The 17,394-nt window shown below is 39.8% G+C and overlaps 1 protein-coding gene across 1 annotated transcript in view; it reads left to right on the top strand.

The window, feature by feature from the left end:
- ICE1 (interactor of little elongation complex ELL subunit 1) overlaps positions 1–17,064 on the top strand; it is a 58,460-nt gene extending 41,396 nt beyond the window's left edge. The window contains exons 15-19 of the mRNA XM_065875005.1: positions 1,355–1,515; positions 4,343–4,533; positions 6,397–6,503; positions 12,736–12,834; positions 16,883–17,064. Of these exons, the coding sequence (XP_065731077.1) occupies positions 1,355–1,515; positions 4,343–4,533; positions 6,397–6,503; positions 12,736–12,834; positions 16,883–17,064 (740 nt within the window). The remainder of the gene's footprint in view (positions 1–1,354; positions 1,516–4,342; positions 4,534–6,396; positions 6,504–12,735; positions 12,835–16,882) is intronic.
- The last annotated feature ends 330 nt before the right edge of the window (positions 17,065–17,394 follow it).

A 17,394-nucleotide genomic window follows, 5' to 3' on the forward strand; every position in this document is an offset into this window, starting at 1 on the left:
ATGCTTTGAGATACCCTCTCTCTCTACACCCTGCAGTGTTAGATAAAATAGCTCAGTGAGTGTATGCTTTGAGATACCCTCTCTCTCTACACCCTGCAGTGTTAGATAAAATAGCACAGTGAGTTTATGCTTTGAGATACCCTCTCTCTACACACCCTGCAGTGTTAGATAAAATGAACAGAGAAAATGAAGAAGATGTGGCGTCATGCCAAAAAGATCCGAGTCTTCGTGTTGACTGATAAAACCAGTTGCAGGACACTTCGACAGTTTCTTATAAAATTAAACAGTTTATCATATGACACAGATATGTCACTCTCGGGTACTTACTCAACAGAAATAGAGACATATCCACATATCCCTATACATTTCACAGGTATTCAGAGCATCTTAATTCATAATAGCCCATGGTTGGAAACAGAGGTCCGTCAGGAGTTGAATGAAAAATGAGTGTGGTATATCAAGCAATTGGAATACTACTCAGACAAACGAGGAAAAGGCTAGTGATGCGTGCAGCAACATGGATTTTGCTGAGAGGGGGATGCCAGACAGAAAAGGGTGCATGCTTTACAAATCTCTTCATAAATATTTGAGAAAAGACACATGTGCAAAGTGACAATAAGCAGATCACGCTTGTCTGTATTTGGGACAAAGTGATTCACTGAAAGGGTCAGACCATGGGAATTTGGGATGATGGAAATGTTCTATCTGTGGGTTGTAGTGGGGGTTACATGGGTGTGTTCATTTGTCAAAATCCTTCAGACTGTCTGCTTACAGAGTGTATTTTATTGTATGTAAGCTGTGCCTCGATTAACTTGATTAGACAAACAGAAAAGACAAGCCATGGCTTTGGAGAAGGTATTCATAAGAAAAGGATTATCAGTCATAATTTATAAAAAAACATCCCTTCATATCAAAAGCCTTAGGTGTTCTTCAAGTGAATTCTGTCTTGTAAATGCATAAAACATGGCCTGAAAGGACACGCACCAAATGGGAGGGTTCTGGGCGCAGGGTCTGGAACCTGCAAGAGGAGGTTTGCCTTCTCTTCTTGTTTTGGAGTTTATTGCTCTTTTCTACAGTGGTGTATACTCATGCACTGTGTTTCAAATTCGATTAAAGAAAGTTTGCCAAAGAGAAAGAAAGGTTGGCTCGGGGGGCGGGGGAAGGGGAGGGATGGGTAGGAGAGATGGAGAAGCAGAGTTGAAATAACTGAGGCTGGGGCCTCGTCAGGCTTCCACCCTTTAGCTTTAGGTGGCCCTGCTGTGCACAAGGGGAAATTATTCAAATATATTCTTAGTTTGTCATTTATTCACTTAATCAGACGTAAAGGTTTATTATCTTGTTTCCTTTCTCATAGATTTTCCAGAGTCTGAAAAATTGACTTTGTTCATTGCAAACATGTGGCATGATATATTTATCTCTCAATCGGTGATTAATAAGGCAATGCAGTTGGTAGCCAGGCAACGCGCTAAAGGAGAAGTTTTGAACTGTTTGCGAGCTTTCCTCAATTGGGAGAAGGTGAGGTTTCTTTTTATGTAACACTGTACTTGTAGGTCTTATATAAATATTATTATTTGGTTTTGTATTAGTTCGTGAGCATTTCAGAGATATTATTTTTCATATTAGATCCTTTAAAATATCATTTTAGTCTAAGCTTATGCATTTTGTTTATTAAGTATGCATGAGACACTTTGGGAGAAGTTGTAGACCTGTGTGCTGTGTTAATTGAACAAAGTTTCTTTTGTGTACTAGTTTATGGCGATGAAATCTGTACATGCACATATATATGTGAGGGCTCAGAAGAGTTGCACATCATTTGCTTCTACAGTAGGTACTTAAGTGAAAAAATTGGTATCTCAATTCCTTCCTGTTACGATTTTTTCTGAATCTAATATTCTGTTTTTCTTTCCAGTTGATGGAATTTGTGTTTGTTCTAAGTATTGTGTTCCATGTTTTCTTTCATTATCTTATTTTCCTTCGTGACTGATATGTTAATATAGTATCTAGATTGGTGTTCTTTTCTTCATAGATTTTCTCTAATGAGAATTGCTGGATGCTGAATTGATAGTGGTAATCTTTAAGAAGAGGTATTGAAGTCAGTGAGAGATTGACTTTCACTTTGTTCTGCCCTTTTTAATGACTGTATTACTGTCCTCTTTTAAAAAAATTCTGGCTTATGCATGTAGTCGACTTTTATATGTCATTTTGCTTTCCTTTTTAGTACTTTTTGATGTGACTCTTCATTAGACTTTTATTTTCTTATAAAAAGAAAAGGAAAGGGCTATTGGTAGATAAAAAGTTAGGGAATTTTAAAAATCAAGTCTGTAATCATCTCATCAATCCACCTAGACAAACCAGAGTGTATTGGTGTGAGGTACCATCAGATTCCAGTCCCTTAGCAGTGAGAAGAGCATCCATACACGCATTTCCACCCTCCGCGGTTACCTGCAGGTCCACTTCTGTCCCTACTTGGTCCTCCTGCTTGTGCACTGGAGCCTTCTCCTTTGGCCTGTTCAGGATGAAGCCAGATATGTTTGGATGATAAAACATGATTAATGAAGAAGGTAGAATTTTAATAAGTGTGTTTAGCCTGTATCATATCAAATAAAAATATAAAGTCAAAGCTATTAAAAAAAAAGAACACTTGCGGGGGGGATACCATTATAGTCCAAGACTTCCAAATTCTGTCCTACAGAATTCAATAGATGTGAAGCACAAAAATAAGTAGAGTTAGTAGAATTCAACGATATAAAAAGTAAACTTGAATGAAGACTGTAGTTTTTCATATGTCTGTGACATTTGCAAAAAACAGTCATGCATTTGACCTTAATTTTTAAAAAGTAAAGAGTCTACACTCAATTCTCTGGCAATGACTCAGTAAAATTAGACAAAGAATTAAAAGATTCTATAAAAATTCCCTGGAGATCGAGATACACAGTCCTGGACAATCTGTGAACAAATAGAAACTCAGAAGTAAAATCACAGTATTTGGTGTGAAAGGAAAACCCTTCATACCGAAGACCTCTCGTTTTTGGAAAACTTACACTCATTGAAATAGTTTAAATGTCTTCATTATTAAACAAGTAATAAGTAAAGTTCCCTGATAATCATCTTAAAAATTAAAAATTTGAGAAGGAATCCAGAAGAAAAATACAGTTTAAGAGGTGTAATAGTAATGAAATAGAGAACAACAACAAAAAAATTGCCTTTAAAAAATACTAATAAAACAGGTAACTCAGTTCAGATTAATGTAAAAAGAGAAAAGCAAAAATGGTCAAGATTTCAGAATGAGAGAGGCAGTGTGAGTGGAGATGGAGGATGAAGAATGAGAAGACTGCCGTCTACAGCTTCATAACAGGTTCGGAAACCAAGAATGGTTCCTTAGCAACATAAAAATGGTCAGAATTGGCTTTAGGGATAAAACGCTGGAATAAACCAGTTGTTTTCCATTTTAAAAGGTTGAAAAGGTGATTAAAATTTTAATATACAAGAAGTGTGGATAGATTTCATCTGAATTTTATCTAATCTTTAAAGAACCAACTAATTCCAGTCTTTTTCAGGTGTAAGCGAAGATTGAAAGCCCCTTGTTCATTTTTAATACCAAAACCCAGTAAAAAAAGAAAAAAGTTATAAATCCACTGCTGGGTATGTACCCAAGGAAAGTCAAATTTATGTCCACAAAAAGCCTTGTACATGAATGTCCGAAGCAGCATTATTAATTACAGCCTAAACCTGAAAGTAACCCAAATTTCTGTCAGTAGGTGAATGGACAAACTGTGGTATATCCATACAATGGATTCCTACTTGGCAGTAAAAAGGGGTGTTCAAGCTACCTATACGTGCAAGAACGTGGAAAAAAAATATCAAAAAAAGCATGCATAGGTGTAAAAGAAGCCAGACAGAAGAGTCTAGTACAATCTGATTCAATTTTATGAATTTCTGGAAAAAGCAGACTGATATCTAGGGTCAGAAAGATGACAGAATGAATTTATTGAAGAATTTTTTAAAGATTAAAATTGTTTTTTAGTAAAATTTTAATTCTCTGATTTCAGTTAATGAAAATTTGCATTCCTATCTGGATTGCAGTGTCTTTCCTACCTGACTGGATTCTGCATTCTGCCTGGAGCTTTTTTATCTGGCCTGTCGACCACCATTGTATAATCATTTTAGGACAGTTGTTATGACTAAGATAAACATAGTTCTTTATTCAAAATAACTTTCAAAAGGTGTCCTTTAAAATTTAATGATTATTCAACTGATGCTTCTTAGTACTCTTGGAGATCACCCACATGAGGTATGTTATATTTGAAACTCTGAATTTTCTTTTTTTTACCTTCTTTGCTAGAATGCTCCTGCAGATGTTGGCTTCATGGTTTCTAAGCTGCTTTTGACCATACAGTTATGTCCAAAAACAGAATTTCAGTCCAGTGAAAGATTTGGCGAAGACCTAAGTGATAACACCTGGGAGTACATATGTGCCATCGATCTGCTCTGCTGCCATCAGAAGTGGGTTTGGACACATGACAACATTATAAGGTACAGGGCTATTCTGCTAACTTAAGTTGGGTTATTTGAATTGTCAGGTAGTCTGTTCAATGATTGCTGAATTGTGGCTTGAATCATTTTTGCTGTTTAAGGCAGCTGAAACATTTACAAAGCACATTTTGATTTGGGTAAGAGTTAATAAAACTACTCTTAAATGTCAGTGTCACTGCCACATCCCCTCGCTTTATTTTTTTATGGTACCTTTCACTACTTTTCACTGTATCCTCTTATTACTAAAGGAAAACGAATCTCATGCAGTGGGGACTTTGGTTTCCCTGGCCTCCCCCGGTATGTATGTAGAGAGAGCCATGCCCACACAAGAGAGGTACTCAGAGAGTATGTGTAGATTGAAATGTAATGGTCATTATCTTAGTGTACAGATACTATGGAAAAACCCACAGGAACAGAAATATTCAAAATTCTGGGTCAGCAGCTCTTCTCACTGGGATTTCAGGAGAGAACTGAGCCTGTTAACGCTCATGGGTCCATTTTATGTGATGAATTAACTTTTCTCTGTTCATCTATCTATGCAGCATGTTTGGAGAATGGAGAAAGTAGTCAAATAACTGCTCTGCAGTTAATTACAACCCTTAATTTTCTTACAACCCTGACTGAGAAAGGCTGGTTTAAAGGGGTTTATCACATTGAAAAGGATTCACCAAAGGATTAATAGTCTGTATCTTTGAGACATTTGAGGAATATATTCTGTGGAAATCTATTCTCTTGTTTTCCCTTCTTAACACTCGGGAAAGATTATACATCTGAATGTCAAATAATAGGTAATAGAATTATGGAATGTCTATATAATGAGATACAGCCATATTAGAATAAATAGCTATACATGGATTTTTATATACTGACACGAAAGTGTTTTTCAGTCTGTTACTAAGAAAGTGCCAGGACAGTCTGTTCAGTGCTGTCTGGGTAATGATGTGTGAGTGGCTACCCTGGGCCTCATCTTCCTGGAAGCCCAGGGGGCAGGGGCCCTTCTATCCCTAGTGACAGATGAAACAACCAGGGATGGTGCCAGTCACAGGTGCTTTGTCCACGGTCCCCCACTGGCGGTATGGACAGTGTTGGATATCAGGATCTCTGCCTGGCCGATTCCAGACCCTGATTCCTAAGCACTGCAGTCACTTTGGCTGTGTTTTTCACATACATGCAAGCATAGAAGTCTGTGGGAGGAAAAACCCCAAATTAAAAGAGTGATAGTTATCTGAGAATGTGTTTTTTAATGTACATTTTCCTTTCATTTGTCTGTATTTAATTTTGCTGATATTATAAATACTATGTAAGAAGTTAATACATTTTTGAAAAGAGAAAGCAAAGAGGAATTGCCAGTGTTCTCAATCAGTAGATCTAGTTTCTTTAATCCATGTAAAGTGTGGTTCATTTCCTCTGGTTTAGTTCTTTTTACAAAATATAGCCTGTTTGTCCTTGCTCCACCCCAGGAAACTAGGCTTCTAGAATGCAGGTGCCACCTTACATCTGGATGGTCCACGTGAGAATCCAGACTCTACTGCTTCCAGTTCTGTGACTTGGGGACATTGTTCAGCATCTCTACTCTAAAGCCTTGTGAAAAGGGTTAAATAGAATAAAGATGCAAGCATGGGTGTTTGCAGCCTTTTTAAAGCCACTGTAAGCACAGAGATCCTGAATAGTTGGAAAGTATGTGAGCTTTCAGAGTCTGTTCTCATGTTAGCCAAAAATGCTACATCTTTAAAAGTTCCTCCTCTTCACTGTCTCCTATGGACCATTTTTAAGATAATTTCTTCTTAATATTTGAACAATGGTGGGTGAACATACTTTCATATGCGTACATACATGTATATATTTGTTGTTGTTATTTTGTAGTAAGGAGCTGTGGCCTGTAATGGATAAGTGGATAAAATACAGAAAAGGACATGCAAACATTGCATACACTCCTGATATTATCATAGCGTCAATACTGAGGCTCATTGGTGAGTTGTCTGTTGTATTAAATTTGTTCTTGTTATTGATGATATCTTGGTGAGAGAATAAGTGTGTAATAATATATTTTGACTGAAACTTCATTATAATAACTGACTTTACGGCCACGAGAGTAGGTACTTTTGCACTAAATTAATTTTCATTACTCATACTCTTCCTTTGTAAATTAACATTTTACTCACCTTTTTCAGATTTAAGATTTTTCATGTTAGTACATTTTATTTATAATTGAACTCTTGATTCTCAGATATTAGTTTTAATATACACACATGCACACACTTGCATATACACACTCCAGGATACATTGCTGGATACATTGCTATAAATTACAGTTAATTTGATTTATAAAGTAAGTAGATACCTAATCCCTGCTTGCACCCCAGTTTTTTTTTTCATACTCAATAAGGATAACTATGTACTTCTATAATTGGAAGCTAGTTTAATTTTGTTTCTGTAAATTGTAAGCTGAATAAACAGAAATTAAAATCATTGTTTAAAAATCTTTTAAGTGAATTATAGATTCTTTTTAATCTCACATCTAAAGAGGACCTCAGTGGCCATTTAGTTCTGTCCCTCCCTCCCTTTCACCCATAAATCTTTATTTTTTATTTTTACTTATTTTTTCTTCTTTTGCCCCATCTCTGACAAACTGCCCTCTAGTCCAGGCATCATTATCAGTGATGAGGTCTGTTCATTATTAGAAGGCTCTCTTTACTTTGAAGTGACTCCTCTATCTGCCATGTATTGATTGCTTGGGGGCTGACAAAACAAGGTTCAGCCTATTTCTGTGTCAGGGCCCTTTAGATCCTTGGAGATAGTTATCATGACTTTTAAGTACCTTTGGTGTTTAATTAATTAAAACTCCAAGATAAAACCATTTGAAATAGGTTTGAGAATTTTTAAATCACGTAAGTCAGTCTTATAAATAGACCACAGTAAGAAATATAATATCCCTGACTAATTTTGTTACTGTATCTGCATTCCTGCACTGTGCACATTTTACATGCAAACATAGGAACATTGTAGTAAATAAATATATAAACTGGGTCTTGACAAAAACCTGGTTTCAAGGTGGACATCTTAACAGTTTTCACTGGAAATAACCTAACGTACACTTGGAGTTAAGATACAGAACGTGAAAGCATGAAAATGTGGAAGTGGAGATGACTAAACTGCCCAGTGGGGGACTTCCCTGAATGCCTCAGGTCCAGTGCTCTGAGGACCACTGTCTGCCCCAAGTGGGAGCAGCAAGGACACAGAAGGGCCAGTGACCTCATTTTCAGCCGTCAGCTGGTGGCACGTGTGTGTCTGGAAATTCTGGTTTGGGTAGCAGCTTCTCTTACGGATTCAAGGAAGAATGTGTTCATACTTTGAACTAATTCATTCCAAATTGAGAATGCTTTTTGAGAATTTAAGAAATTAGGAAAGGTGTTAGGTCTGTAAATGCTTACATGTTGACCTAGATGAAGAATCTGAAATTTGCTGAAGAATATACTTTTGAAGTCACACTTATAAAATATGGTGTGATTTTTGCTGTTATCATTGCAGTGGTTGTTTCTTTGTGTATTTATTGATTGTAACAGGATGGAAAGTGAGAGTGGGAGGATGTGTTTCTGGTGGTTGACCCCATCCTGCTCTGAGAAGCATCTGTGATGGAGGGTCGGCCTCACATGTCATTCTCCTCCTCAGTTAGCTCTTATCAGCTTTGGTTGATTGTCCAGATTGTCTGAAAAGTTTTTTTAAAATTACAAATTCTCAGGCTCCAGACAAACCTGCACAAGATTATAGAAATACTTTTGAATATGTACCTTAAAAAGTAACTCATTTGTGAATTAAGAAGAATATGGTCATAGTTTATCTAAAAACAAGGATGTATAATTGTAGGGAGAAAACCTGACTGGTAGTTTTAGTCAAACTCAGACTAATTTATTCTTTAAGTCTTTAAAATATAGCTTTTGAGAAAATAATTTATAACATTTGATAATATATATTATTTAGAGTAATATATGTATATTTACATAATTAGGAGTGGTATAATACAATGATGTGTGTCATAGGAATAATGTATAATTAATATATAGTTAACAATACTGCATAATAAAATTATAATATATAAGTAAATAAATTTAGTTGAGAGGATGGCTAATTAGAAAGGAAGTGTAATGTCAAAAATGAGAGCAGACTCAGGACTGGCAAACCCTGCTGAGATCCGCGGGTGGACCAGGGCAGGACGAGCTCGTGTGAGTGAAAAGCCTGGTGTGGGGAGGGCGAGAGGGGCCACTGGGCTGTTCCCGGAGAACCGGGGATGAGCTTTGCTGGGAGTCTGTTGGCGCTGAAGGCCCCCCCCACCACCACCACCCCGAGCAAAGCAGGGGCTGGGGTCCCGGCGAGCAGAGTTGGGCCGAGGGGGAGGGTGGAAGCAGGGCGGAATCCTGAGAGGCAGCTTTAGGGGTGGGTATGTGCTTTCCTTCCCGCACACCCATCTGAGTTAGAGTTTGAACCGTTTCTAAGAAGAAACTATGCTGGAGAAGCTTCTTGCAGTTTCTGAAGCTGACATTTACTAAATAATTTAGCAAATAATTAACTTGGTTGACTGTGATTTCTTAATAATAAAGTCACACAGTAGGCATTCATAAAATAAAGGAATTGTCTGTATTCTTAACTCCAGATTTGTAAATCCTAATTGGATTTTTACCCCATGGGAACAGGCTGTCTGGCAAAATGGTTCAGTGTTATCTAATGTTGGATTGGGGGTATGAACACCGCCGTTAGCAAATGAAATGGTTACATGTGATTATTAAATGGGGTTTCTCTAACCTACCTTAACAATAATGGATTAAAGAGTGTTTTGTGGAACATTTGGATCGCTCTGGACCCCTGGGGATGTGGAGGACGGGGAGAGCCTACTCCAGGCGGCTCGTGTCCTGGCGGGGTCGGGGCCTCTTCGGGGGGGGGGCAGGAGGTAGGGGGGCGGTGAGCCCCTGTCTGAGGTCCCTGGGTGGAAGGGGAGCAGAGTGGGGACGGAAGTCTGCATGCCATTAGATGCAGCGGAGTATAAAGGTATAGGATACCCCATTTTGCCCCCCAAAGAGCTTTAAATTTTGTAGTGGCCCATCTGGTGTTAGGAGAGCCTGGAAGCTAGGATAACACTGTTTCTCACGTCAGGTTTTCGCACGTCAGGCTGCAATGGCCAGTACTTGGTTGATTTCTGTCCAGTGTCTCACCTTGTCTTTCAGCTTTTCTTTGCAATTGTCTTAACTCATCCTTTCCTTAACATACCTGCATCTGAAATCTTGACTGAAAACCCTGGGTAACTATCTTTCTCTGATCCCTGCCCTGTAGACTGGGTCTCACCTACCCTAAGGCCGGCAAGCTCTCCTCTTCAGGCTTCCGTGAGTGGGGAGTGTGTTGTCTTTGACACTGAGATTGACTCCACATTTCTTACTTGAATTTTAATATGTTGGCTGAACTGCCCTGGACTCACTCACCTTCCTTCTGTAGAGGGACTCTTCTTCCCGTCTATTTAGCAAATTTGTCCATCATCTTTGTCAAGTCATCATATATGTAAACCTTTTCCCCCAAACCATATACCTCAGACTCATGATTTCCTCTTATTTTATCTCTTGATTTGCTCCATTAACTTAAATAAAGCTTTATAAAACACACTTCATTAAGCATTTTTAATTAAAAGAAAGGGAGCCATTATAATGCAGTCGTGTATTATCTGGAAACACATGCATATCCCATGGCCAAATGATCCCATAGCTGTGCTAGGCACGCACACTGTCCCTTTCTCTGCTAATAGTCATGCATTGAATGCTCCCGATAGATTGTCTCAGAGGACAGGTCTGGTGACATGCAGTTATTAGAACTTTGATCTAATTGCAAGGAGATACCTAAGAGTGCTCAGTACCTTGAAATTTCTGGTCTCTGAAGTACATTACTTTTCAACCTGTGAAAGACTTCCTAAGGGATTATCCATATGTTTACAGTTTCCTCCTGGATTAGGAATTAACCGGGGAGTCATTGATCAGTAGGAATTTACTGAATGTCTACTGTCTATCACAGCATTTAGGGTGCGTGTAACTAGCGCTAAGCTAGTTCCTATAGGGGATACAAAGTAATAAAGTCCCTTTAGTGTCCCGTGCCTCAGTTTCTCCATATTCAACACAGAGATGAGGCTGATGGACTGGGTCACATTTAAGCCTGTGGGCTGTTTGTACTATTGAGAGAACATGGACACAGAGCAGTGAGCATGCAGGTTAATGTTGTCATAAGAGCACAGGAAGAGGACTTGGGTAAGACTGCATCCAAGGTATGTCTCAGAATCCTCCTCTGTAACAGCCGGGGCAAAAGGACATGAGGCCTGGCGGTGAGGGAGGTGCAGAGGCTTCCGCTTTGAAGCAAGCTGGTTTCCACAGGACCACTGGAATAAAGGAAGGTCCAGATGGGTGGGGACTAGGTGAGGAGTGTTGTCCTGTTTAGTCCCCTAGTGAGACCCCCAAAGAGGTTTTGTCACTCCAGGTTTTATGTGTCAATTATTGTACTAGAAATTAAAACTAGGAGTTTAAAAAAATGTTACTATTCACTTAAGATTAATAGTAATAAACTAATGTTAATATAAGTGATATTTTTAATGAAAAATAACTACTTCCAAAACAAACAAAAGTAAGAGTGAACAGAATGGAACATTATTTTACTGCAAACCTCTTCACTGTCTAGATCCCTAGAAGGGCTGCTTTCCCATAGCTGCTCTGCATTCAGTCTCTGGCTGTATGTTGTTTTGGTCGAAGTATTTGGAGAAAGTCCAGTCTCATACAGATGTGTAGTTGATTAAAGGAGTGTTTTAATAGCCCGTTCAAGTAATTGTGGATATTCTTCTTTGACACTGCAGTGCAACTCAACAAGTGATGATTTCTTAAAGGTTAGTTGCAGTGAAATCTGAAACCTCATCAGTGAACTTCGCTTCTCTGTTGCACCAGAGTCCCTTGGTCCACCTGACTTGTTGAAGGGATCTTTTGCCCATTCATGATTTTGTAACATGTACTGCTCACTTGGAAAATACTGATTTGTACAGATCTTCCAAATGTCAACAATATCAAGAAAACAGACATTAATATCATCACTGATCTCATCAGAGAAATCTGAAGTATTTGAAGCTGTCAAGCTTAGGGTAGGTGATGGAAGTTTTTCCAAAATTCTAATTTTGCTTAAGAGCTCAAATTTTATCATTGACAACAATGATTTCCTTGCAGTGACAGGTTCACTTTAATCATTTTTGAGAAAATGTCTGTCTCGGTCTAAATAGCCATAGTTTGTCAGTGGTTCTTTGAGTGAAAAGTGGGTGGAGAAAGCACCCAGTTCCCCTCCCAGCTGAAGCATCTGCACAGGTGCTTTTCCTGGAGAGAGTCTGGGTGCCGAGGTGCCAGGGGTGTGCTTCACGTGCCCTTCCTGTCCCATCCGCGGAAGATCGCAGAGCCGTGTGCTTAGGGGTCTAGATATCATAAGAATCATTGTTACCGTTTCATGAAGGACATTCTGAATGAGTTAGCTTTTCCGACTGTGAGCTCCTGGCCATGGAGAGTGACCCCCCTGTCACTGCCCTGACTGGTGCTGAGGGTCCACTAGTTTGATCGCCACTGCCTTTGCACTGTCAGGCCACATCTCAGCACTGGAAGGAAAGCACATCACTTCTTAGTGTCGTTGGGAAAGCAAAGTTTTGACCTTGAGGACCCCGGGGGTTTAGTAGAGCACACTTGGGAGCGGCTGCTCTACGTGAGGACGGAGGTTGTGTTAGCCAACTACGTTGTAACAGCAAACTGTGTCTTACATTTAGTCCGTTAACCCACAGAAGTTAGTCATTTCACACTGAGCCTGCTAAAACCATTCGTTCTGCTAAACTCCATTTATTATATGATAACTGGGAAAGCAACACATTGTGTATCTGTGTATCATCTGTATGTGTGAGTAACAGAAGAGATGACGAATCATTCAGCCAAAACAACCCCCCACCCCGGGACGGATGGTGCTGTATTGAGTCCTGATGCTTTACTGTTTAATTTGTTTTCATTTAAGAATAGGTACCCATCTAACTTCAGTTCAGGATCCTGAAGCTTAATGTACATGTTAAACGAAAGAAAACGTAAGTTTTAAATTCTTATGAAAAGTTAACATTTAACCACAGATTGTTTACATTTTGTTTTGTTTTTTTTCCCCCCCTAGGTCGTTTAGGCCAGTTGGGTTTGAAGGAAGGGTTTCCATCAGCTGTGAAAAACATCAGTGCAGTTATTGGTATGTTTATACAGCATGCCCAGGATGAAGGTAAAACTTTTGTTTATTATAATTATTTTTAAATCATTTGCATTCCTCTTATTAAATCTGTTTTGAGTTCTTACTACGTGCCATGCTCTGTGCATCTCTCAGTGCTTGGGGGTGAGGAGTTTGATCACGAAGCCACACTCTGCCTGTGTTCTCAGCACTGGCATTTGAGCGTGTGTGGGTTTCCTGTTGTTTCAGTGGTAGCGGCTCGCCCTGTTGGGCAGCGCATCCCTAAGGAAGAGGAAACTCTCTTATTGTCCTGGTGCTGACGTTCTGTCTCAGAAACTGTCGGTACTATCTTCATGCTGTCCTGTGACCTCTGACCAGTGACTCAGCCTCAGCTGCCTGCAGAGGCCTGGCTGAAGTTGTGTCGTGATGACCAAGTGCGGTCACACGTGTGAAGCAGCGACCCCAGTGTGGTCTGGGTATCACTGAGTACTTAGCATCCCCAGAGAACTTGGAAACTGGAGGCTTTTTGTGAGCCAGTCTCCATAGTAGTGGTTTCCTTTTCATTTGTATACCTCAGAGCATGTAATTTTATATTCTTATTCCTTTGTGGGAAGAGATTAAAACTCAAAAGTAACCCTTTGAAGTGATGAGTCTCATTTTTATTTGAATGTTATGCAATCAAGGAGTAATGCATCCTTTTTCAGAAATTAGGTGACCATATGTGTGTGGATTTATCTCTGGGCTTTCTGTCCTGTTCCATTGATCTATATTTCTGTTTTTGTGCCAGTACCATATTGTCTTGATTACTGTAGCTTTGTTGCAGAGTCTGAAGTTGGGGAGCCTGATTCCTCCAGCTCCATTTTTTTCTCAAGATTGCTTTAGCTTTCACGGTCTTTTATGTTCCCATACAAATTGTAATTTTTTTTGTTCTAAATGTAAGACCAGACACTATAAAACTGTTAGAGGAAAATATAGGAAAAACACTCTTTGACATAAACATAAACCACAGCAAGATCTTTTTTGACCCACCTCCTGGAGTAATGAAAATAAAGACAAAACCAAATAAATGGGACCTAATGAAACTTAAAAACTTTTTCACGGCAAAGGAAACCATAAACAAGACAAAAAGACAGCCCTCAGAATGGGAGAAAATATTTGCAATTGAAGCAACAGACAAAAGATTAATCTCCAAAATATACAAACAGCTCATGCAGCTCAATATCAAAAACACAAACAACCCAATCAAAAAATGGGCAGAAGACGTAAATAGACATCTCTCCAAGGAGGACATACAGATGACCAAGGGGCACATGAAAGGATGCTCAACATCACTAATTATTTGAGAAATGCAAATCAAAACTACAATGAGGTATCACCTCACACTGATCAGAGTGGCCATCATCAAAAAATCTACAAACAGTAAATGCTGGAGAGGGTGTTTAGAAAAGGGAACCCTTTTGCACTCTTTGGTGGGAATGTAAATTGATACAGCCACTATGGAGAACAGTATGGAGGTTCCTTAAAAAACTAAAAATAGAACTACCATACAACCCAGCAATCCCAATCCCACTATTGGGCATATACCCAGAGAAAACCATAATTCAAAAAGACACATGCAAAAAAAAAAAAAAAAAAAGACACATGCACCCCAGTGTTCACTGCAGCACTATTTACAATAGCCAGGACATGGAACAACGTAAATGTCCGACAGACGAATGGATAAAGAAGATGTGGTACATGTATATGTATACAATGGAATATTAGCCATAAAAACGAATGAAAATGGGTCGTTTGTAGAGATGTAGATGGACCTAGAGTCTGTCATACAGAGTGAAGTAAGTCAGAAGGAGAAAAACAAATGTCATATATTAATGCATATATGCGGAATCCAGAAAAATGGTACAGATGAACCTATTTGCAGGGCAGGAATAGAGACGCAGACATAGAGAATGGACATGTGGACATGGGGGGAAGGAGAGGGTGGGACAAATTGGGAGATTAGGAAAGACATATATACTACCACGTATAAAATAGCTAGTGGGAACATGCTATAAAGCATAGGAAGCTCAGCTTGGTGCTCTGTGATGACCTAGATGGGTGTAATGAGGGGGTGGGAGGGAGGTCCAGGAGGGAGGGGATACATGTATACATATAGCTGACTCATTTCATTGTACAGCAGAAACTAACACAACATTGTAAAGCGATTTTACTCCAATAAAAAAAGAATAAAACAAAAAAAGAGTAATGCAGTTATACAGTTTCCATCGGAAACACACAGTGACATCTGAAATTTACATCCGAGATGATCTTAACGTGTAGGTTGTCTTCTGCTTTTGGGGTGAGGCATGGCAGGTTGAGCTAATGAGAACTTTTGTCTTCTTTGATTTTAGAATAGCTGCTGAGGTAACGTCCCTGAAAATGTACTCTTACCGTCTAGACTGTGTGTTGTCATCAGAGAGTAGCCAGGGAGTGGCCGACGGGTTGTCTCACCACAGATGCCGGGTGCACATTTCCTGGCAACAGTGTGGCCCTCCTGCTGGGAGGAGCAAGAGGGCCTTGCACTGGGCTTGCTCTGGGTTAGGCCCTGTCCCGCTGAGCAGCACGGGGTCCCCAAGGTGACCTTCTGGGGCTGGCCCTCCAGGGCTTGAACGTTGACTTCGTTCTATGCACAGGAAGCTAATGCCCTGCAAGAAGCATACTTTGCTGGAGGCCTGGCACTGGTTAGCTCCACCAGGTCACAGCCAGGCTGCCCGAGTCCAGAGCCTACACAGTGCACATGCTCTTATAATTATTTTTAAATCCCTGTGTAAAACTCTTACTGTTTGACTTTAAGTCTTTACTATGTGCCCTTCTCTATGCTTCTCTAATTACATGTAAGATAAGGGGAACATATTTTTTAAATTAAAAATTTTTTTTTTTGGCTGCGTTGGGTCTTCATTGCTGTGCACAGGCTTTCTCTAGTTGTGGCGAGCGGGGGCTACTCTTCCTTGCGGTGCGCGGGCTTCTCATTGCGGTGGCTTCTCGTTGCAGTGCACGGGCTCTAGGTGCGTGGGCTTCAGTAGCTGTGTCTCAGGGGCTCAGTAGTTAGTTGTGACTCGTGGGCTCTAGAGCACAGGCTCAGTAGTTGTGGCTCACGGCTTCGTGGCTCTGCAGCATGTGGGATCTTCCCAGACCAGGGATCAAACCCGTGTCCCCTGCATCAGCAGGTGGATTGTTAACCACTGCACCACCAGGGAAGCCCAGGGAATGTAATTTTAAAGCTGCTGTAGTACTATCTACATCTATAGCAGTAACATTTGAATGTGTGGGTTTTGTGATATTTATTTTTAAATAGTAGGAGTTTTCCCTATTGGGCATTGCATCACTAACAGTATATGGTTAATAATAAGTTTTAATGAAATAACTCCTAAATTTTTTAACTAAATGATTGAAGTGAATTTAACTAAAATTGAACTAAATTAAATTTGAATTAAATAACTCCTAAGTAAACTTATACTTAATGAGAACTCTAATATACCATAATCTCTAACCTAGCTATAGTCTACAATTAAATGCCATGATCAATAGTCATATACTATAATCTAGTGTGTAAGAGTATAGTATATGCTATACTACATACTAAAAATTAGTTTTTCACTTGCTCTCATTTCATCATGTTTTTCATTTCCAAAGTCCACTTATAAACACTTCCGGGGGTATAATGGAGTCATTTATTTGACAGATGCTTTGGGATCCACATTTTACTAAAACTTAAACATGAGGGTGTGATCCTTCCAGGACCACTTCGGAAAGCTTAGCACTGATCGTGAGAGGGCAGGCGCTTCAGGTCCTGTGCCCCTACTCCGGCTCGTCGTCCTCTGGGTACAGGCAGCGCCAGGAACCTGTAGAGAGCTGTGCAGTGTTTTGCTTTGTTTTTGTTTTTGTTTTCCATTTGCAGAAGGGATTTAAATGAACTTTTTCATTGTGTTTTTTTTTTTTAATATTTACTTTTCATTGCTGGAAGAAAGTATTTGTTGAATAGTATTTTATTAGATCAACAACATTAACATTTTGCATAACGAAGATTTTCTTGTGTGATGACTGATGTGGGAATTCTTTTCAGACATACCATGGGGTATCCAGCTGGCAGCCGTGTACGCTCTGTGTGACTTGAGTCCCAGCAACCCAGCGGAGATCTCCAAGATCCTGGAAGCCTGGCGCACAGAGACCTCTCACCGCGTCCCCTCCGCAGTGCTTAGCTCCCTAGAGGAGGTCAGCGCTCTGTGTACGGAGGAGTGTGGCTGACTGCCCCGTGCTGTGCCCGGAGAAGTGCCTTCCCGTTGCTCGAGTGGAGATAGATCAGTCAGCTTCCAGGGTGCAAACCGAGGTTCCAGAGAGAGACGTCAGGGAGATACAAGTGCTGGGGGCGGAGAAGGAAGCAGTGGCTGCTTTCCCTAAACCACACACATTTCACTTATGGCTGCTGTGATCACATGACATGGATTGTAATTTGTTGTGTCTTGGTCAAACAACAAAAACTTGAACTTAGCCCTTTTTTGCTGCAGAAAGTGTCCTTTTAGTCGCTTTTAAAAATTGAGTGGCATTTTGTAATGAATTTAATGTAAAAACATTGAT

The sequence above is a fragment of the Phocoena phocoena genome, chromosome 3 (assembly GCF_963924675.1).
Source record: "Phocoena phocoena chromosome 3, mPhoPho1.1, whole genome shotgun sequence".
NCBI lineage: Eukaryota > Metazoa > Chordata > Mammalia > Artiodactyla > Phocoenidae > Phocoena > Phocoena phocoena.